Source organism: Meira miltonrushii (genome assembly GCF_003144205.1).
Source record: "Meira miltonrushii strain MCA 3882 unplaced genomic scaffold FA14scaffold_3, whole genome shotgun sequence".
Taxonomy (NCBI): Eukaryota; Fungi; Basidiomycota; class Exobasidiomycetes; order Exobasidiales; family Brachybasidiaceae; genus Meira; species Meira miltonrushii.
Genome location: NW_020289945.1, coordinates 3,171,877 through 3,194,037, shown reverse-complemented (window position 1 = coordinate 3,194,037; position 22,161 = coordinate 3,171,877). Strand labels below are relative to the sequence as shown.

Genomic DNA, 22,161 nt, shown 5'->3' with positions numbered 1-22,161 from the left:
CTTTGCTGCCCACCGAAGCAGCTGATGATTTCGATTTGGAATCATCTGGAGTACAAAAGGCTGAAGGTGAATCGAGTAGCTTTGATTCATCTTCGACCCGCGGAACAGTATCCAAAGGAACGGCAGAGGTAATTCAAAAAGAGGATCCTATCAAGGAGGAGAATCATCCAACTCATCCAATCGCAGAGAGCTCAAGAACGAAAAAGAGCCCCAAATTGGACACAGACAGTAGCAGTCCTGCCGTCTCACCAAAATTGTCGGCGCGTAAATCAGGTCATGCATCTTCCTCTTCAACAACTATGGGCCCACCTTTAACGATTCCAAGAAAGAGTAGCGGACAATCTAGCGGACATGGATCCAGCGTGAGCTCCAGTTCAATTCGATTACCTGAAGGAGGAGAAGGAGGTCCAAAGCAAGTTCGTGCTCTGCTGCAACGTGGCCGAGGTGGAAGTGCATCGAATAATCTCAGTATAAGTGGCAGTAGACGGGTATCAGAAGCGACAAGTGAAGATGGAAGCGTTCGTTCTGCGTCTGGTTCATCTACAGGCTCAACCGGATACAGCCACGTAACTCCAAACGCTCAGACAGCGAACAGCCCAAATCTTTCATTTGCTGCTTTGAGCAATGCTACACCAAAGCAGCAAGCCCAAAGTCATGATCAACAATACGGCACGCAAGAAACTCCTCAATATCGCGTACGATCAAACACGTCCGCTTCTACTTCCAGTATTCATCGTAGAGCACGTTCATTGGGTGGTTCACTTCTCGGAGAATTGGCAACATCCATTGGAGGGCCGGATGGTGTTGATCCGGATCTTGTGGCAGCAATTCGTGCTGGAGATGCAGAGATTCCTGGAAGTTCTCTCTTGGCGGAAAGTGCCAAGATTCGTCAGTTGCACGAGCAAAATCAACAGTCTTCTTCCGCTCTACCTCCCGCTTCGATGACTGGCTCGTTCAGTGCATCGTCCAATTTGACTTCTTCCGTACCATTTTCAGCTTCTTTCGCCGGCCAACATTCGGTCCCGTCGACGCCAAGTGGAACATTACGTGTTGTTAGCCGTCGTGGGGAGTTATTAACGGTTGGGGCAGACACTCGTGCTTTGGCGACCAGCTATCCTTCTTACGCTGTTGCGCCTGATGCAGAAGGAGATCAGGAGTCTGTTCAATCTTCCTCGCAGGGAAAGCGTCATAGAACGTCAACGTCTTCACAAGTTCCTCCAGATTACGTGCGATCTCGTGTGCGGAGTCAAACAACTTCTGGTCTTTCAATGGCAGAGCATATGTCTCCCAGGACACTTGATCATCCCTTTAACGAAAATTTGCATCAAGAGAAGACACAAGGTCAAACCAATTACAACAATACTGGTCATGGATTAGGTATTGGAATGGGCTCAAATAGTAATGATTCACATTTGCAGATTCCGGATCAAGCCTTCAGCTTAAATCCAAACAGTGGAAGGAGTACTTCACCTATGTCTTATCACGATTCGGCAATCATTTCTTCGACTTCTACTTCCGGGCGCAATTCACCCGTTGTTTGGCGACCAAATGTAGATGGAATGAGTGAAAGTTTATTCTATCCCAAGGAAGAAGATGCGCCAAACAAACTTTCTGTCCAGATTCCTTCTTTTGACCGTCGACATGCTGCTGTTGGACCTGTTTCTGCTTTGCCAGCTGTAAATTACTCACCGCAAGCGTCGCCATTGATGCGACAGAGTATGCTTTATCCACCTTCATCTACAGGTGAAGGAAGCACTTCTAATACGGATAAGCAAAGGGATCGTGCAGCTACAGTGCAAAATGACGATATTGATGGTTCTTCACTACCATCTTCAAATCGTCGAGATGGAGCTGATTCGTTCAGAGGAAGATCATCTTTGAACCATGCTACCTCTATACGTGGAAGGGGAAAACGTGGCGATGCAAGCACGCGCAGGCTAAGCACAGTTCAAACACCGCAAGGGATTGATGAATATGCACGTATTATCATTCAATCAAGAAATGCAAAGATGCAAAAGTGGAAAGCCGGCTCCTCCTCTCAATCACAGCAACGTTTACCTGGATATGCTCTGTTCACAGAAGGTGCAGACCGAAGTAACGATGCCAAAGCGATCAAAGATGGAAGTGAATCGCAAACAAAAGTTGCCGCTACACCCAACGTCTCACCTGTCGGCTCTTTGTCGGATCAAAAAGATAATTTGAGTGACGAATCAGGACGTGAAATCGAATGGGTTGATTGGTTAGACGAATACCGAAGGATGAAAGAGGCAAAATTACGTGTGGAAAAAGAAGAAACTGCTGCCGATGAAGGTGCACGAAGTGAAGTGAAAAAGGCAGGACTTTCTAGCCCTGTAAATGTGAAAAGTTCGGCTGATTCCATTTCACCTCGTCAAATGCAAGCATCGCAAAGCTTTTCCAAAGAACGAGATGAGAAGTCGTTTGCGCCTTTGACTCTTTCTAAGAGTCTAGCATCCAATCTAGACTATGGCGATGGAAAGCGTTTGCCCAAAAGAAGACCGAGCGAATTGCCAATTCGATCGAATCAATTTGCCGACGGTACTAGATCATGGTCAGCAACACTTTCGCCAAATTCGGCTTTTCTGCCTTCATCTTCATCCGGAAATCGTTCTGGCGATTTCAAGGGGGACGAACGTTCTTTGGCTGTACACTCTGCATCATTAGGTAGACGCTCAAGTACAATGATGACAGGAGATAAAGGACGAACATTATCGCTCAGTCCTATCACCAGTCGGATCGGAAGTTCAGGTTCTCAATTCTCTTCTGCTAGTCAATCTGGCTTTGGCAATACTGCCGGTGGTAGACGCAAGAAGCTTTTGGGTAGCAAGATTGAGGCTTGGTGGGGTGCAGTCAAATCAGGATTTGTTGGGGCGTCCAATGCACCGCCTGCATCCGCGCCAGCTCATTCGAGGCAGTCTATGCGTGCTTCTATCGCTGCTGGCATGGGCGATATGACTAGAGATATGAGTAGGATGGACGTGAAAGATCGAAAGAGTCCCGATGAAGCGCACAAAGGAGCTGGCTTCCAAGGTGGCGCGGATATCCAGCATGTCAGATCTATGTTTGGTGAAAGTGGATTTGGACCGGGTCATATTCGATCGCAAACCCACAGACAAGCTTCAGAAGCAAAGTCGGTTCATACTCTTCGTGCATCTTCTTCCGCTCAAAATTTGAAACCACTGAAGAAAGGTGAAAATGGCAATGCAGAAATAGTGGCCAGTCCTGAATCTTCAGTTGATCAACAACCTTTGCGCTCCGATCGTTCATCTGTCGATACCGCTCAACAAGCTCCTATTCCTATGCATGCAGAACAAAGTCAAGATCGTAAGTCGGATACAACCGTTGCAAATGTTGAACCTTTGACATCTGATCAAGACCGTTCTGAGACGGCGAGCAATGATGATGAAATCGGTCTAAATTCTGCTCAGGGAAGACCACGCAAAGGTCCCAAATTGTCACTCCATCTCGAGCATGGCTTGAGTACGTTCGATGCCGGTCCATTTGGTAAGATGACATCTGCAACGCAAAGCTCTGGCGGCAGTGGAGAAATGGCTGTACCTCAGAATCAACTTGCATCTTCAAAGTCTTCTCCGTCCTACAGAGAGCCGCAATTGACTGGATCTCCTAAATCTAGCGGATTATCAGATGCATGGAAACCAAAGAGTGGGCGTTCACTTGGATCACCGCAATCAAACAGCAATGGAGGTTCAGCCGGTGCCGCTAGCTCTCCTTCAGGTATTGCACCAGGCCCAGCATCCTCTACTTCTTTTATGAATCAGCGTGGTAGGTCGAAATTACGTGACAGCGTCGCAGGCGAAGGTAGAAGACCATCTGATACGGACAAAGATATCACGATTGATTCGATCAGACGTCATATCCATCATCGATTGGCCTTGTCCAAAGAAAATTGCGATCGTGAGCTGCGTAAGATCATCATGGCAATCAATGCCTTTGTTGAAGAAGGTATACAAGAACAACAAATGAAGGTTTTACAGCAGCAACAAGATGAGCAAGACGAGATAGAGTCCACTAGAAGAGCTTTGGAGAACATTGAAATCGAAAGGCAAGGAGATGAAGTTGGTAGAGATGATGATGCTCTCTTACTTCACGATAACGTCAAAGACAGCCTGGATGATGCACAAAGGTCGGATGTGAACACTAAAATCTCAGAGCTAAAGGCAGAAGAGGGTAATGGAAGCAACGATAAGACAGTCGAGCCACTCTTTGATCCTGATGAAACACAACATGTGGATAATTTCGGTGATCCGGTCCAATCACAACGCTCCCGCCAGCCATCAACAAGTGCCAATGCAGCAAACAAGAGCGAGTATTCTCTACCACCTCCGCCACAGCGTACACCATCCGGTATGATCAGGAGTATGTCTCGCAATAACAATCGGAACAGATCCCGGGAATTGACCTCAACGTCAACTTCTAGGTCACATTCACCAATGCCAGGCGCAGCTGGAGGACAAACAGCAAATTTGTATGGTGCCGAATCTCCCCAATATTCTCCTGCGCGTCGTATGAGACCTTTACCGCCGGATGATGCACCATTGGATCCTTTCATCGTTCCATTGCAAGACCTCGTTAGTATTGCCATGGATGTGCTTGATACAACTATTCACAACTTGACTTCTAGAACGGGTGCTTGCAGAGAAATCATTTCTAGCGTACAAGATGTCGGACGAGCATGGGAAGAGAATCCACTTTGGCCTGGTCGTGGCTGGTACGTGCAATTGTTATTGGCTGTTGCTGGATTGAGTCGTGTTGTTGAATGGTGGGAGGCCGAACGGGGCTTTTGGAATTTCGCAGAAGATGGCGATGAGAATGATCAAAAGCCAATCAAATTCTTCATGGGTTCTTCACAACAACCGACATATCAGCAGCTTGCAGAAGGTGGTGCGTCTTCTTCTGCTGCCGATGGTGCATCTACATCGGACTACAATGATCCTTTACCATCAACGAATACGTCACTTGCAAGAAGTTTGGTAAGCAGTAGTCCAATGCGTGTTATCCGCAGCGCCGCTCTTGCACAAGCGAATGCCAATCGAACACCCTCACAACAAAGCAGTGCTACCAATTCGCCAGCAATCGAACCTGCAGATCGTAAAGCAACATTTGGTGAACACATCGACAGTTTACGTTCGACACATTCGTCAACACCTATCTTGGCTTCTGCGCTTGATGATGAGGATGAGAATGGTGACTTAGTCAAAGCTGACGATTTGAAGAATTCTGATGTTGATTTGGCTGCAAATACATCAACAGCCGCAGCTTTGCCATCATCCGTGAAGGAGAGTCAAAACATCTTGATGGAATTGAGTTTGGATGGAGAAAGGTTCTTGTATCTAAGTCCTGCTTGGCAAACCGTCTTGGGTTCTGATCCAGCTGAATTATTCGATCGTCCAATCGAAGAAGTTCTTGCTCCTGGTGATGCACAAACGTTTGCGGAAGCCACGCAACAATTGCAGGTGGATGACTCGCGCACAGTTGAAGCTGCTTTCCGTTTGTTGGTCCACCCGTCCATCATTCCTGACTCGGATGGTGTCACTCGCTATTACCAAGAGATGGAAGGTAAAGGAATGTTGATGCAAGATCGTCAAAGCGGCTCATCATCACATACCATGTGGGTTTTCAAGCCAACAGGACCGCCTGAACCTGAAGAAGCTTTAGGTCCACAGAAGCCTTCAACGGCAGGTGTTGGAGATCTCTCGGTCGCAGCAGGAACAAGTACGTTTGATACAGCCGGACAACAGCATCCATTTTTGTCAACGGAGCCATTGTTGTGTCGAATTTGCGAGCGTGACGTACCAACGTGGTTTTTCGAGAAGCATTCAGAAATTTGCAATGAGATCCACAGATTGGAAATGGAAATCTCTGAAAGCAACGAAATCTTGGCCGATTTACGCCGATCTGCGCGAGGTATCGTTACACAAATCGAGGCAAGTGAAGAAGTCATCGAATATCGTTCGATTCCTCTTTCGACGCCTGCCGCTTCCACACTTCCTCCGACAGCCCTTGAAGTTGCTAATCGATCACTTTCACCGCGACATCCAAACCCGGCTGCTGTTCGAAAGGCTCATTTGAGAGCTTTGAATGCTTTAATCGACATTTTGCGTATTGCAGGTACGATTTCCACTCCGGCCACAAAAGATGATGCAGACTCGATAGAGAAGCAAAGATTATTGTCACCCGATTCAGAAAGCAAAATCGTTCAAGTCCGCAATTGGAAGATGGTTTCTTTGCCGTCAGAAGATGCAGCCTTTGATCTTCTAATCGCTGATGTGGATGCTGCAATGCGCAGAAAGCTCAGTGCAGTGAACCGAATGTTGAATACGATTGTGTACGTGGAAACTGTCAGAATGGAATGGGAGCAACGTGTTGAAGAGGCTTTGGCTGAATTGCAAGGAACAACAATGGACGCTGAAGAGATCACTGCTGACTTTGCAGAGGAAGATGAATCTCTCGCAGGAGCACGAAAATCACAAGATGACTCTGAAGAGCAGCATCATTCTTCTTCAACAATCTCACATTCTGATGTCAACCAACAAGAAAATGTTGCATCAGGTGTCAATTCTGTTGACGTACCAATGACAGCTCATTCGTCATCTGCACCAAAGTCTACGGCTGGAAGCGCTCCTTCAGGCTCTGCAGGACAAGAAGATGATCTAGATGATATGGATGGTGATGCGTCTGCTGTTCTGCTCGAACAATACGATGATGCTGCCGTTCCGGGCTCTACCACACTCTCAGCACGCGGTGACGAGTTGGGTAGGGAAGAAGATATTCCTGCCGTTGAGACATCAATGGGAGGATCCGTCCTCCGTCCTATCCCGATTCCAACAAAGGCAAACATTGCTCCCCGTATTCGTCAAATGCAACGTGATACATCTGCCGTCTCTTCATCTAGTGGTGGTGATGCTGCCAGTACAGGAACAGGAGCAGGAACTACGGGCACAGATGGTGGAAGTGGTAGCAATACAGGACCAGGCTCACCCTCGGCTCTGATCGCGCCTCACTCGCGACGTGAATCAATCATGTCCGGAGAAAGAACATACCTTCAAACGCCTCCTCTTTCACCTCGTCATTCGCCAAAGGAGATGACCATTCCCTTACGAACTGTGAAGGATCGTCGAGTATCACATTCCCTACGAGCAATGGGGGCACACAGCCCGCATTTGAGTGCAAGCGCAGGTGGTATGCCAATCTCACCTCGAATTCCACCAATGGCACCTTCTTCTCGTCCAACAGCATCTAGCATCAAAGATTTCGATATTATCAAACCGATCAGTAAAGGTGCTTTTGGATCAGTATTCTTGACTCGCAAGCGAACGACTGGCGATTACTTTGCAATAAAGGTATTGAAGAAGAGCGATATGATTGCCAAGAATCAAATCACCAATGTCAAAGCAGAAAGGATGATTTTGATGACTCAGACACAATCACCTTTTGTCGTCAAGCTCTTCTTTACCTTCCAATCTTCAGAGAGTCTGTTCTTGGTCATGGAATACCTTCCCGGTGGAGATTTAGCCAATTTGGTCAAAGCATTGGGAACGCTGTCAGAAGACTGGACTCGTCAATTTGTTGCAGAAGTGGTGAATGGATTGGAAATGCTGCACGCACAAGGTGTTGTTCATCGTGATATGAAACCTGATAATCTCTTGATCGATCAAAAAGGACATTTGAAGCTAACAGACTTTGGTCTTTCGAAAATTGGTCTGCTTGGACGTCAAAATCGTCAACAGATGCAAGCACCCTCACATGCAGCTGGCTCACATACTGGCCGTGGATCAGTGTCAGGAACAGGAAGTACCCCACCTTCATCGTGGCAACATGGGAAGAAGGATTCGATCAGCTCTGTCCAAAGCCAAGGCGCCGCAGGATCAATGGCATATAGTCCTCTTTCTGCAAGAATACCATCGGGAAGAGTAGGTTCTATTCCTGATACTCCTTATTTGATCGGATCTCAACCATTCTATGTTGGCACGCCTACTCATCCTCGCGGTCGTATCATGAGTGCATCTACTGATGCTAGTGATTCGAGCGGTTCAGAAGGTGTGCTGACTTATAGCCAAGCATTAAGCTCCGCAACTACCTCTGCTCCACGTCAGATTCCATCGGCAACTTTGCTCGATAGTCCAAAGAATCCTTTTGCTTCCACCGTCGCAGGTGGTCATGGCAGCGGAAGTGCGGGTGCGATCGGCAGCTCGACAGGTCAAATTGGCAGTGGTTCAGGTGCTCAATTGAAAAAATTTGTCGGAACGCCGGATTACCTTGCGCCTGAGAGTATCTTGGGTTTGGGCATGGATGATGCAGCGGTGGATTGGTGGGCATTGGGTGTGATCTTGTACGAATTCTTGTACGGATATCCACCTTTCCACGCAAGTACACCAGAGAAAGTGTTTGACAATATCCTTTCGCGCAATATCAGTTGGGACGATGAAGATGTAGAAGTTTCTGCTGAAGCACGGGATTTGATGGAACGCTTGATGTGTACAGACCGCAAAAATCGATTGGGTGCAAATGGAGCACAAGAGATCAAAGCACATCCGTTCTTTGCAGGGATTGATTGGGACCATTTGATAGATGAGGAGGGTCCCTTTGTTCCTCAAATTACCGATCCAGAATCAACAGATTACTTCGATTTGCGAGGAGCTGCATTTATGGACTTCCAAAATGAAGAAGGAAATACATCAACAACCAAAGAAGCAAATGAAACGTACGCTGCCAGCAATATGGGCATGAAAGAGTTTGCCAAAGCGATCGAAGGACATGCGAGATTTAGTGAGCCAAGTAGACCTCCAACACGTAGTCGAACAAAATCAGATAAACACGCAAAAGATTCATCGCAAGGTCAAACGGACGAATTTGGGTCATTCTCATACAAGAACTTACCTGTTTTAAAGCAAGCGAACGATGAAGTGATCAAAAAGATGCGTGGAGATCAATTAAACAGTATGAGTGCTGCAATGGAACAACATCAAGCTGGAACGCCTGGCGGTGGCATCGGTCTCATTCATGGTCGCCATAGAAGTATTTCTGGAAAAGTGGTCACACCATCTTCTCATCGTGGATCAGCAGTTTGGATGCCAGCAGGTCCTCCAAGTCCAACAACAAGTATTTCAAGTCAAAGTTCTGTTCCCAGTAAAAGTACTGCGCCGACTTCACCAAGTGGTGCACCTTTCATTTTGGGCAGTGCAGGTGGAAATACTGCATCATATCATATGCAAAATCTTGTCAGTGGTAGCGGATATATGGGCAGTGCTTCTGCTGGCATTCACAATCCACACCGAAGAAGACCTTCAGAAATGTCATCCAATGCAGGCTTATCAGGATCACCAATGGGAAGTATAAGCGGAAGCAGTGCTACAGGTCCGTTGACCAGCATGATGGAACGCAAGAGATCACAATTTGCAAATACGCAGAACGAAGAAGATCTTCGCAGAACTTCCCTTCCAACAAGATTGCGCACAACTTCAACTAGCACGAGCGGAAACAGTGCTGGATCTCGTCAAGCAATACCATCTATGGGTCAAAGCGGAAGTGTTGCACAATCAGAGCGACCTGTACTTCCATGGCAGCTGCAAGTTCCTTCAAACGTTCTTCCTGATGTCACCGCCGAAGGATCCAATAAAGCAAGTCCAGGAACAGCTCCTACTTCTTCGGATGAGTATCCTGCGATTACAAGAGGAAGCGGTTCAGGCGGAAGTTTGGGTTTATCCGGTGCAAACCAGTCTTCCAATACCAATTCGCCAGCGATTGCAACCGCTCCTTTGGCCCTTGGAAATGGTTTAAGCTCTACTACGAACAAAGAGGTAGAAGAGATTCATTGTATGATCGCAGAAGATAATCCAATTTCTGCCAGAATGCTACAAGGAATTTTGACAAAGTTAGGTTGCAATTCAACTACTGTACGTAATGGAGCCGAAGCATTGCGAATGGCAATGGGAGAAACGAAATATTCGGTTTTGTTCGTGGATGTTACACTTCCGATCGTTTCGGGACAAGATGTTGCAAAGATGATCAAATCAACACGAAACATCAACGCAATCACGCCAATCGTTGCACTTGCATCTTTTTCAGGAGCAGGCACGCTTTCTCAACAAACTTCTCAAGCTGTTGATAATTTGCTTGAATCTACTGGAGGCGTATTTGACGCAGTGATGGCAAAGCCGATCGACAAGACGGATGTTTGCAACATCTTGCCTAGATTTGGCTTTATGCCAATGACGCAAAGATCATCGTAATTTATTTGACAAGAATTATTTCTTTTATTAATTGTATTATTTTTATCAATCGCATTTTATATCTCATCATCGACCTGAAAGCCAACCTCAAATCTGATCAATCTTAGAGTTTCAAATTCACTATGCTGGACGAGGTATGAAAGGAATATAATTTTAGAATAGAGTATCTTAAACGTTGTAGAATACAAAGGCTGGCGATCCTGGCTCGGCATTTTCAAGAGCTCGAGGATCAACACCTGCTTCCTTGGGTCCGTCAGGCTTTGCCAAAACCTCATCGGCTGAAATGAGGTTCAATTCTTGCAAGTTGATCGTTCTTTTTAGGTATGAACTTGCTGCTTGAATTGTTTCAATTTCATCAAATGGCAACAAACGATTGAATGCAACATCTGCTCCAAATTCTTCAATTCTCTTTTTGAATTGTTGTGCGAAAGGCATTGGACGTTTATCTTTGATCATATTGGCAGCAACCAATTCGTTCTTCAATTTCGACATATCAATCGTCTTTGTTTCGTCATTGAAGCATTTGCGAATCGCTGTTACCGTACGATCTTGCCATTCCGGGAAACGTTTTGCCACAAAGACCTTGACAGCCTTTGGCTTCTTCTCATCGTAGTCTCCACCGACTTCCTTCTTTCCTTTATTGCGTCTTTTGAGAATCATCAATTCTGTGTCACGAATGTTTTTGATCAATCCACGAATGTATGTTGCTGATTCGGAAGTTTGCTTGCTTACCGGTGCTGACACTTCTGGGTAACGTGCCGATTGAATAGTACTCTTCTCGCCCAGGATCCCACGCCAGATATGTTCAGAGAAATGAGGAGCGATTGGCATCATTAGCAATGCTTGCAAGCGCATGAATTGCATCACCAAATCACGATGCATTCCCACTTCCACAGTCGCTTCGCGATAAGAGTCACGATATCCTTGTAGTTCGTAGAAGCCGTATTTGACTGCACTCTTGAATAGCATGTTATCATAGAAGCCCTTCACCTGTTCGACGGAAGTATTCAAGTCATTCTCAAACACTTTGTCCCAGAAATTATCCTTTGGTCCCGTTCGTAGTTTGTCTTGATTATCAATCATCTCTTGACACCAATCCAACAATGTGTGCAAACGCAAGATGTTTGCATTTGCAGACTTTTCCTCAAAGTTGGCATCCTCGATGGAATCACCTGCATCTGCCAAACTGATACGACAGGCATCTGCTCCGAATTTGTCAACGGCTTGACGAAGTGTCAATGCATTTCCGGTACTCTTGCTCATCTTCTTTCCGTTCAACATCAAATGTCCATTGATACGAATAGCTTGAGGCCAGTGTTTCTCAGGGAACAGAGCTGTATGGTTGTAGATGCAGAAAGACAAATGGTTAGGGATCAAATCCTTTCCACTCGATCGTAGATCCATAGGATAGAAGTATCTGAACTCGCGGCGAAGACGTTCAGCGACTTCTTTGGTAACAGATGTGTTTGCACTTGCGGCAGGGTATTGAACATCTCCCAAGATGTAGTCCCAAACATCATCTGTCAAATCATCCGCTTTGACGCCTAGAGGTCCCACTTTTGAACCAAAGATGTCACCATCTTGCAGCAAGTGTGCAATGGTATAGTAAGACATGTAGATTGTTGAATCACTCAAACTTTCCACAAGGAATTCTTTGTCCCAAGGCAATTTAGAACCCAATCCGTAACTACGAGCACAAGCCCATTGATGTAGCCAATTGAGAGTTCCTTCGAATGCGTTCAAGATTTCATCGGCAAAAGTATTCATAGCACGTAGAGCTTTTTGTGCTGATGCCTTCCATGAATCTTCTCCGTAATCCATGTACCATTGATCGCACAAAGCTACAACACATTCATCGTTACTTCGGCTGATAATCTTTCCTTCGGGTTCAGCATAGGCCAATCCGAGCTTGGCCTCCAACAAAGCATCACGTACTTTTCCTTTGGCGTCTTGAACAGGCAAGCCTTTGAACGGTCCAACTACCATTGTACCGCTGTAGAAACCTTCTTTGTAGGCAATTTCTTTTGCTTCAGCCAATGCAATCTTGTCTTTGGGACTTTGAATCTTGAACTTCTTGACCAATTCCTCGGCTGTCATTTCACCGTAAGTGGGTGTCGAAAGCACAGGTTGAGGAGGTTGTGCAACCCATGCCGGATCGACCTTGTAGTATTCGGGCTTCTTTCTCAGTTCTGTCCAGGTAGCAAAATCATCGGGAGAATCAGATGGACAAGAAGTGACAACACCTGTTCCTTTTGTTGCCAAAACTGTTTCCATTGGAAGGACGTAAACTTCATCACAAATGGCAAAAGGTGCACGAACTTTTGTTCCGACCAATTGAGATCCTTTGATTGTAGCAATTGTGTTGACTTCACCACGCTTTTCAGTAATTCCTTGGAATGTCATATTTCGTGCTGCTCTTGGCGTGGTGACAAAGACCTCTGTGTCATTCACAGCAAAGACGGAGTAATCGATGTTTGGTCCGACGAAACAATTCGTTTGACCATAGCAAGTTTCTGGTCGAAGAGTGGCAGCGACCAAATAGACCTTCTTTCCTTGCAACTTGGCATCCAATTCCGGCGCGGCCAAAGCACTCCATTGTACAAGTTCCATCTTGAGACCTGTGTACTCTTGTGGTCCTAGAGCCTCACCTTCTGATCGATCGTGGTCCATACATGGTTGACCATCTTTAGGCGAGTAGATTGTGTAACGTTCACCGAATTTGACCTTATCCATAGCTTTGAGCTTGTTCATTTGCCAGCGGACAAATGTGTCATAGAATGGGTTCATGTCAGTAGTAATGAATGAACGACGCCAATCAATTCTTGTACCCATGGATTTGCAATCTGCAACTGCGATCGGTGGGAAGTAGTCCAACCACTGCTTTCCCTCGGTAAATTTGTGGATTTCACTGCGTGGTACACCGATTGATTCAAGAATTTGGAATTGATATTTGAGACCAGTGTTCTTTGCTTGCAATTTTCCCTTTGTGGCTTTGGCGACATTGCTTTGCGTTACACTGCTTGCGTTTAAGTCAGTATCAGGTTCCAATTTTTCTTCTGGCTCTTCCTCCTCTTTATATCCGCTAAAGTCTTTGCCAAACATTTCAATCTCTCGAATCAATTTGTCGGCAGACGCACGAATAGGCATACCAGTCGCATGGAAACCAAGAGGGAACAAAGCACGCTTGCCCAACATACGTTGGAAACCGTCCATGAAATCAACTTTCGACATTGAGAAAGCATGTCCCAAATGCAAAGAGCCGTTCATGTATGGATAAGGAAAGGTTCCCAACCATTTTGGGTATTTTTCCCGAATCTCTTCTGGTGAAAGAGTTTCTAGACCTTGTTCGGTTGTCATTGGTGAGTCTACCTCGAACAATTTTTCGGCTTCCCATTGTTGTTGATATTTTTTCTCCAAAGATGTCAGGAAATCACGCTTTGACGTATTCTCCAATTGAATTGGACCTCCGTTTGCATTCACTTCGGCACCTGTAGCAGGCCCAGAAGGTGCTGCTTCCGATGATGCCATGTTTGTATATGCTCTATGCTGAAGCTTGATTAGGTTTGGCGATCCCCAATTGATCCTTTTTGTGTTGTGAATGCGGTAAAGTTGTCTTTTATATCCCACACAGATCGGCCTATAAGCCGTTTGCCAATGCGAGATGATCGTCGTTTTGATAGGCGAGGCAGACCGCCAAGAATGAACTCTTTTCCTTTATGCAACAAGAGATGTTACAATTGACTATAAGCGATGATTGAGCTTAAGTCCGTAGCAAGGATGTTGGTTGATTGTGACAGAAGAAGCTCAAGGATATCGGAAGAAAGGTGTCAAAGTGTAGCGTAAATTATTTGCCCGCTCGTGACTCGCTTCAACTTTTAAGAGGAAAGTGGTCAAATAAGCACGTGATCAAACGCGCTTCAATTCTCATCCGCGTTGATGAATGCGTGCACGTCAAGAGCAACATCCCTTCTCGTCATCCTCAGATCACGATCAGACGTTGTCATGAAGACTTGTGGTACTCGAATTATTGAAAGAATGAATTAAATATGCTTGATAAAGGTATAATGTGAATAGATGAAGATATAATATGATACAGATGAAGGTCGTTACAATTCAAATCCTTCAAAACCATTTTCCTGCTCTGCACGCAAGAATTTGGCTTGAATCGATTTGGCTAATTTGTCATTCTCAAAGTCATCCAACTTTGACTTTGTCGGTCCATTTCCTCGACGTACTTGGGTATTATTATCCTTAAGAGATAATGCTTTTACTTTGGATGGAACAGCACTTGATCCAGTGCTCTTTGATGCCAGGTTGGTTCTTGGAGTGGTTGAGGCGGTACTGAAGGGCTTCTTTTGGACAGAAACTGCTTTCTTTTCCGTAACAACCGGTGCTCGTCTTCCTGTGGTTTGTGTGTTTGATTTGGTTTCCCTTGATGATGTGAAAGGCTTGCGAATCGCTTGGGTAATTGGGCGGACTGATGGTGCCTTTCCTGTTCCATGAGATGACGAAGCGGTCCTCTTTGACGTTTCAAGCGGCTTCACTCCTCTTTGCTCCACTTGAGGCCACGTTTTCTCCACAAAGTCGTCGATCGAAGGATCAGGCACATTCTCCAAATCCTCTCGTCTTTGCATTTCGATCGATTCCGGTCTTTGTGGTTTGTAAAAACCTTCTGCAACGATTGATTGAAGCATATCCCCCATCTCTGCTCCACGCGGTAGGCCATCTAACTCTGCTGGAAAGTCGTAAGGGACTTCAACAGGAGGTGGCATATATTCGATCTCTGGGTATAATTCTTCCTCGGTCATGACTCTTCCATCTACAGTCACGGAACTGTCACTTTTTTCCACTGATTGAATTCCATTCCCTGCTCTTGCATCCAAAAATTCTCCCATCTGCATTCGCAATGCACCTGCGTGGCCAATGTTAGCAGATGGAGTGACGAAACCGGAACGTTGAATGCTGGACTTCAATTTTCCCTTGGTAGGGCTATGTGTGGTTCTCGGTTTGACTGGTACACTTCCCGCGTCATGTTCTTCATTTGATCGTTGAGGAGATCTGTTTGTTTTCTCACCAAATGCACGAGACTTGTTTGTTCCTCCAAATATGGATGCTGAAGTTGATGCTTTCTTGGATGATGTCTGTTTTAGATCGTTGAATAATTGTTTTGGTCCAACATTTGCTGCTTCTTCTGTGCCAAGACCGGGCTTCTTTGGACTCAAACGTCCTTTTGCGCCCAAGATTTGACGTCTTTGAGGACTGAACATAGTGTAGATGTGATTATGAACGTGATAAGCTGATTGATTGGAATTGTGATTGCTGTCGTTCAATAGATGGATAATCAATGATGGTGTTGTTAAAGCTGAAAAGGTACGCGTAGACTTAACACAACTGAAGGCTATTAAATTAATTGCACCCGCCCATTTGTTGTCTTAAATCACTCCACTAGGCCAAACGCACAGACAAATTTTAATCCGAATTCCGATCGGCTCTTTTTTTTTTTTTGGAAATTTTACAGAATAAATGCTTCATCCTCTTTCTCCATCATCCCAACTCATAGTCAAAGATGATATTATAAGTCTCATGACCATACAACATGTCAGCTGCAATCTCAAAAGCTTGCATTGTGTGTCGAGCAAGTTCGTCAAAGTACAAATGTCCAAAATGTACCAGTCCGACTTGCAGCTTGATTTGCTCCAAAAAGCATAAAAGTGACGTCCATCCAGATATCGGCTTTGCTGGCGCTTCAACATCCTCCGATCCAGGCATTCAAGCATGTTCAGCTTCCATTACAGACAAAGAGGAGCTCTTGCCTTCATTGAGGCAATTCAGCAATGCAAGTGAGACAATCACTGCACCCAATGCTAACAACTTTGGCAATATTGATAAATTCATTCCCATGAATGCATACGGCGAAGCAAATATGATGGAAGATTTTGAGTATCTGCAATTCATGGGAAGAAGCATTGCTACTTTAGGCAAAGATTTGATCAAGAAAGGATGGTACAAAGATTCAGATCAAGATAATGATGCAAAGAATCCTTCTGGCTCACAAGGTGGAAGGAATTCGCGGCCATCATCAAAGAATCAAGGCGGTCGATTCAATACTTCAACAGAGAAGCTGTCATCGGAAGCACGCAATCGACAACAATATGAGCAAAGCATAAGAAAACTAAAAGTCCCTATCATGCTATTGCCAGATGGAATGTCAGCTAGAAAGGAGAATCAGTCAAGGTACAAAGTGCAACAACAACAATTGATGTGTACAGTTCAGATATCCTTCCCGTGTGGAAAAGCGGAAGATCGAAGATCGAAGCGAGTGATACAACATCATATACCATGGAACAGAAGCATAGAAGAAACTGTTCGATCAGAAATGGAAAAGAGGTTACGTGTGAAGGCGACAGGTCAAAATGTCGAAAATGATAGCGATCAATCAGTAAGCGCTTGGGAAGCTTTATTCGGTACGCAGCGTGAGGGGAATGATGAGGCAAAAATGAGCTCATTCGAAGACATCAGGAACCAAGTCATGATAGTTATTCCAGTACACTCGGAAAAGTTGCGTAACGAAACTTCTGCGCGATTTCTGGAATGGTGGCAACGGCAAGTACGGAATGGAATGGTGTTAGAAGGTGGTCTCAAATTTGACGAAGAAAAGAAACTATCTCTCGAGAAGAAGAGGAATGGTGAATGGGCTCCCATTGAAGGTCTTGCAACAGAAGAAGTGGAGAAAGAAGGATTGCCTGAATTGATACAGGGTGCAACACAGAACACATCAATGGAGTCAGCGGAGCAGTCCGGCTTGATCTCATCCTTCCTTCTCAACCGGCTGCAGTCACAAAGGGTAATGCAAAAGAAGAGAGAACTGGAAGCGGTCAACTCAGAGACTCAAGATGATATATCACAGCATCACGATGCCAACACCCCTCAAAAGGAGATCTCTCGCACGGCTACACGTCATCTGGTAGTCTTACAAGGAAAAGAGACCATCGAAGATATCTTACGAAGATTGGCGAAAGGGTATGCTATCGTAGAGTATCCTCACATAGAAGTCTGGGAATCATCAAAATTATCGCAAAAGTTCGCAGACGGGTCAGCAGAGAGAGTCCGACTTTCTCCCGTTGATGGAGAGGTTGAAAGTGGGGATGATGAGGCGACCGCAGCTATGGAGAAGAATGTGGCCAAGCGTTCAGCAGCAGTGACACTTGATAACGATTCTAGTAAAAAGATCAAGGTAGACACAGGTCACCCGCCAAAAGCGTCAACTTCAGCTCTGGTCGGCCTGTCAGCATATGCAAGTTCTGACGAGGATAGTGAGGGTGATGCAGAGGTTGATAATGAGAGCAGAGATATATCAGAAGAAGCCAAGTCAAACTTTGAATCTTATCTGTTGGAACAAATTGCTTCTGATGCACCAAACGGTGGTGGCCTTGCAAACATAGCTCGATCATTAGGGATGATATGACCACCGATAGCCGAAAAAATGATGTATATTAACGAAAAAAATGTTCTACATTGTACACTAAAGACATGCAATATAACAATGGCCCTCCTTACCAGCAAAGGCTCAACCTCAATCACCTTTGGCGCATATCGTGTGAGGACACGCTGATCCACCGTGAATGTTATGCGTGAACCACCATTTGAGAGTCAAACGGAAGTGTTTGGGGAGTCCGAGCACATGTTGCTCTCGTCACGTCAACAAGTCGGACAGGATGAGCGCTTCTTTGATATAGTGGATTTGATCCGTCATCCAAAGATGTCTGCGCTCAAGACCGATGCTTCTTCAACTGCCAGTGATTGCTTGAAAGAGCCCCGTGAATGCGAGTGCAGAGTCAAGATCTAATGAAGAAAATTCGCCCGACTTGATCGACCTCACTTCAAGTCAATCAATGATGACGGACTTTTTCGGTAACGTTGAACGGTTGGCAGGCCAAAGAGTGTGAGGTGGAGCATGAGAAGGAGGGCAGAGGAAAGACATGCGTTGATGTCAAGTAATGCCATTTCTTCTGTTGGGACTGCTAGGCTGACATTATTGATGAGTTCTGTGTGGCATCTTGCGTTAAGTCCAGCACTTCCTCCTCCTGCCCTTCCTCCTCCCGCCTTTGCTCTTCTTCCTCCTGCCCTTCCGCCTTCTACCCTTCCACCTTCTGCCCGTCCACCTTCTGCCCTTCCCTCCTTCCTCTCCTCCTTCCTTCCCTCTTTCCTCTCCTCCTTCCTTCCCTCTTTCCTCTCCTCCTTCCTTTTCTCCTTCCTCCCCTCCTTCCTCCCCTCCTTCTACACTTCCTCCTTCTCATGACCCTCAGTCTAGGTCCATTCACCGTTTCTCTCCTTCTCCAGAGACTGCTAAGTTTTGCTTGAATACGAGTGCAGATCATCATGAATGAACAAACTTTGACCAGCTCGATCTATCAACCAATGATGACGGACTTCTTCCATAATGTTGAACGGACGTTAAGCCAAAAAGTTTTAGGAGGGAGCACGAGAAGGAGGGCAGAGGAAAGACAGATGTTGATGTCAAGTGTAGTGTATCATTTCTCCTCTTGTCCCAATTGTTCGAATGCCTTGTCATGATTCGATCTTGCGCAACGTACGAGATGACTTTCATGAATTTTGAAAGGTTTCAACCCGATCGTAAGAGGAAGATCTTGGCTGATTTAGGCCACATTCAGGCGTTTGTGCTGAATGCCGCGATCAAAGTTGTGTGAAGACTTGAAAAGGGAAGTGTGTGATGCTGATCGTACGATGGGTGAATCTCGAGTGACAAGAGAATGATGCCGGTTGAATGAGCTGTCATCCATAATTGAGAAGAAGTGGATGATTCCTTTTGAGTGAGGAGTGATTCTCGAATGACAAGAGATTGATACCGATTGGATGAGATGTGATCATCGAATGAGAAGTGGATGATGTCGCTTGAGTGAGCTGATCCACAAACGAGAAGGGGTCGAATGCCGGTTGAATGAGGACGCATATGAGATGGCGTTTATTGAAATTTCAAAGGATTCACCGGTGTATCAATGGAAGACCTTGTTTGGTCAGGGTTGCATGCCAGCGTTTGCACTTGTGAGGCTTTTCGTGAAGTGAAGTGATGCCATGTTTGCTTGTATTCGAGTGCTACAATCATTGTCTTGTGAGAATTTTGTGATGCTGATTGAATGACAAGTGGATCTTGAATGTCAAGTAAATGACGAGTGGAATGAGAGGTGGATGACGATTGTGGGGTGAGAAGTTGATGACGATTGAGGGGTGTGAATTAAGTGTTGGTGGTAGAGATAACTGTGGAATGAGAAGTACGTAATGCAGGTTGGTTATGAAGTGATTCTCAAATGAGAAGTAGGTCATCTTTTTTTTTTTTTTTTCTTTGACCTTTAGATCTTTTTTCTTTTTATTTTTTTGACCTTTAGATCTTTTTTAAAATTTCTATTTTTTTGATCTTTTTCTTATTTTTTTTGTTCGATCTTTTTTTTAATGCAGTTGCAAAGCAAAATGCTGTTTCAGGATGTGTCAGAGGAGGAGTGGGAGGAGAAGTGGGAGGAGAAGTGGGAGGAGGAGTGAGAATAGCAAAGAACGAGTTCTTTGATCCCAAGAAAGGGTAGCGTGAGGATGAGAAAGCAAGTGTCGTATAAGACGTTGCAAGAGTGATCATGTCGCCATTTTGATTGATGATCAAGTAATGCCTTCTTGATCATGCAAGTTGTTTGTGAAGTGAATATTGGAACCGTTGAGTAAACATGGTGCTGCTGTGACGGTATCGGAAGACTTGAGTAATGGCAATGGCAAGTGCACCATTCCGGCTGATGTTTCACTTGTTCGGATGATACGTTCGAATTTCGATCCTGCGTGCATCGTCAAAGGGAAAAGCGATGTATTCGACTGCTCTCCTTGATCTTTCGAAGATTTTCTTCAATTGATCGGGGAAACACTTGGTTGATTTGGGCCCCATTTAGTCGTTTGTGGGAGAAGTGTGTGATGCTGATTGTACGATTGGTGGATTTCGAACAAGAAGAGAATGATGCTGCTTGAATGAGCTGTGATCTATGAATCAGGATTGGATGATGCCGGTTGAGTGAGGACGCATATGAGACGGCGTTCGTTGAATTTTCAAAGGATTTACCGGTGCATCAATGGAAGACCTTGCTTGGTTAGGGATGCATGCCGGCGTTTGTACTTGCGAGCCTTTTTTGTGATGTGAAGTGATGCTATGTTTGCTTGGATTCGAGTGCCACAATCATTGTCTTGTGAGAAATTTGTGATGGTGACTGAATGACAACTGGATCTTGAATGACAAGTAGGCCTTGAATGTCAAATGGATGTTGAATGATAAGAGGTTGATGATGACGGAATGAGAAGTGGATGATGATTGCGGGATGAGAGGTGGATGATGATTGCGGGATGAGAGGTGGATGACGATTGCAGGATGTGAAGTGGATGACGGTTGCGGGATGAGAAGTGAGTGTTGGTGGTAGAGATAGTATGGAATGAGAAGTAGGTAATGCTGGCTGGATATAAAGTGATTCTCAAATGAGAAGTAGATCTTTTTTTGATTTTTCTTTTGATTTTTTATTCATCTTTTCTGTCTCTTTATCTTTCTTTTTTGATCTTCTTTTCTTTTTTCTTCTTCTTTTTTTCTTTTTTCTTTTTCTTTTTTTCTTTTTTCTTTTTCTTCTTCTTTTCTTCTTCTATTTTTATGCAGTTGCAAAGCAAGATATTGCTTCAGGATGTGTGAGAGGAGGAGTGAGAATAGCAAAGAACGAGTTCTTTGATCCCAAGAAAGGATGGCGTAAGGGTGAGAAAGCAAGTGTCGTGTAAGATGTTGCAAGAGTGATCATGTCGCCATTTTGATTGATGATCAAGTAATGCCCTCTTGATCATGCAAGTTGTTTGTGAAGTGAATATTGGAACCGTTGATTAATGGCGATGGCAAGTGCACCATTCCGGCTGATGATGTATCGATTGTTCGGTAAATGCGTTCGAACTTTGATCTTGTGTGCATCGGCAAAGGGAAAAGCGATGTACTCGACTGCTCTCCTCGGATCTTCCAAAGACTTTCTCGAATCGTCCGAGGAAACATTTGTTTGATTTGGGCCCCATTCAGGCGTTTGTACTTGTGAGTGAGCTCTTTTCTATATTCGTGTTGGTTGCCGCGATCGATGGTGTGTGACGACTTGAAAAGAGAAGTGTGTGATACTGATTGTATGATCGGTGGATCTCGAATGAAAAGAGAATGAATCCATAAACGAGAAGTGGATGATGCCGGTTGAGCGAGGACACGTATGAGATTGCGAGCATCAATGGAAGACCATGGTTGGCTAGGTTGCATGCTGGCGTTTGCACTTGTGAGGCTTTTTTTTGTGAAGTGAATTGATGCTATGTTTGCTTGTATTTGAGTGCCACAATTATTGTCTTGTGAGAAATTTGTGATGTTGGTTGGATGACAAGTGGGTCTTGAATGACAAGTGGATGATGATTGGAATGAGATTGGGTGGTGGGGGTTGCGGTCGATCCGAAAAGGCGGACTACATATAAAGTACCTTTCATCCATTCTACTCCTTTTGGACCTTGTATGTGTACGCCTGGATTGTCGAGACGATCTGGTGTGAAAATCTTGTCATATGCGGCGTGGTTGGATAATCGCTCCCATACTACTGCATCTGACGAACGTTGAGTTGGGGAATCTGAAGCGAACTATCGTGAACAATGTCGAGATTCGAATCGATCGATTTGGCGAGCGAAGGCGTTCCATGTCCAGTACTGTATCGAGCTAGCTGTGTGCTGTGAGGGAAAAGAAAGGCAGAGAACTATCTATATGAATTCTCAATAAAGAGAACCCTCCACCATCTGTCGAACCTTTTGCAAGATACTTTCGTCCATCCATGGGAAATCACTCGCCCAG

General features: G+C 45.1%; 4 protein-coding genes across 4 annotated transcripts; 2 read left to right on the top strand and 2 right to left on the bottom strand.

The window, feature by feature from the left end:
* Positions 1-3,788: 3,788 nt before the first annotated feature.
* FA14DRAFT_148864 (uncharacterized protein) lies at positions 3,789-10,335 on the top strand (the record flags this gene model as incomplete). Its single annotated transcript, XM_025497383.1, has 9 exons — positions 3,789-4,042; positions 4,424-4,878; positions 5,059-6,401; positions 6,453-6,891; positions 7,069-7,846; positions 7,934-8,805; positions 8,875-9,192; positions 9,355-9,566; positions 9,756-10,335. 9 exons carry the CDS (start codon positions 3,789-3,791, stop codon positions 10,266-10,268), a joined length of 5,184 nt encoding a protein of 1,727 aa, XP_025354756.1. The 3' UTR covers positions 10,269-10,335.
* A 61-nt stretch (positions 10,336-10,396) lies between these two features.
* Positions 10,397-14,078, bottom strand: FA14DRAFT_161832 (leucyl-tRNA synthetase). Its single transcript, XM_025499312.1, has one exon. The coding sequence runs from the start codon at positions 13,794-13,796 to the stop codon at positions 10,437-10,439; it is 3,360 nt and encodes a 1,119-aa protein (XP_025354755.1). The 5' UTR covers positions 13,797-14,078; the 3' UTR covers positions 10,397-10,436.
* Positions 14,079-14,286: 208 nt separating this feature from the next.
* FA14DRAFT_174116 (uncharacterized protein) lies at positions 14,287-15,642 on the bottom strand. The gene has a single exon (XM_025500521.1). It carries the CDS (start codon positions 15,533-15,535, stop codon positions 14,375-14,377), a length of 1,161 nt encoding a protein of 386 aa, XP_025354754.1. The 5' UTR covers positions 15,536-15,642; the 3' UTR covers positions 14,287-14,374.
* Positions 15,643-15,808: 166 nt separating this feature from the next.
* On the top strand, positions 15,809-17,978 carry FA14DRAFT_72596 (uncharacterized protein). The gene has a single exon (XM_025502776.1). The coding sequence runs from the start codon at positions 15,865-15,867 to the stop codon at positions 17,731-17,733; it is 1,869 nt and encodes a 622-aa protein (XP_025354753.1). The 5' UTR covers positions 15,809-15,864; the 3' UTR covers positions 17,734-17,978.
* The last annotated feature ends 4,183 nt before the right edge of the window (positions 17,979-22,161 follow it).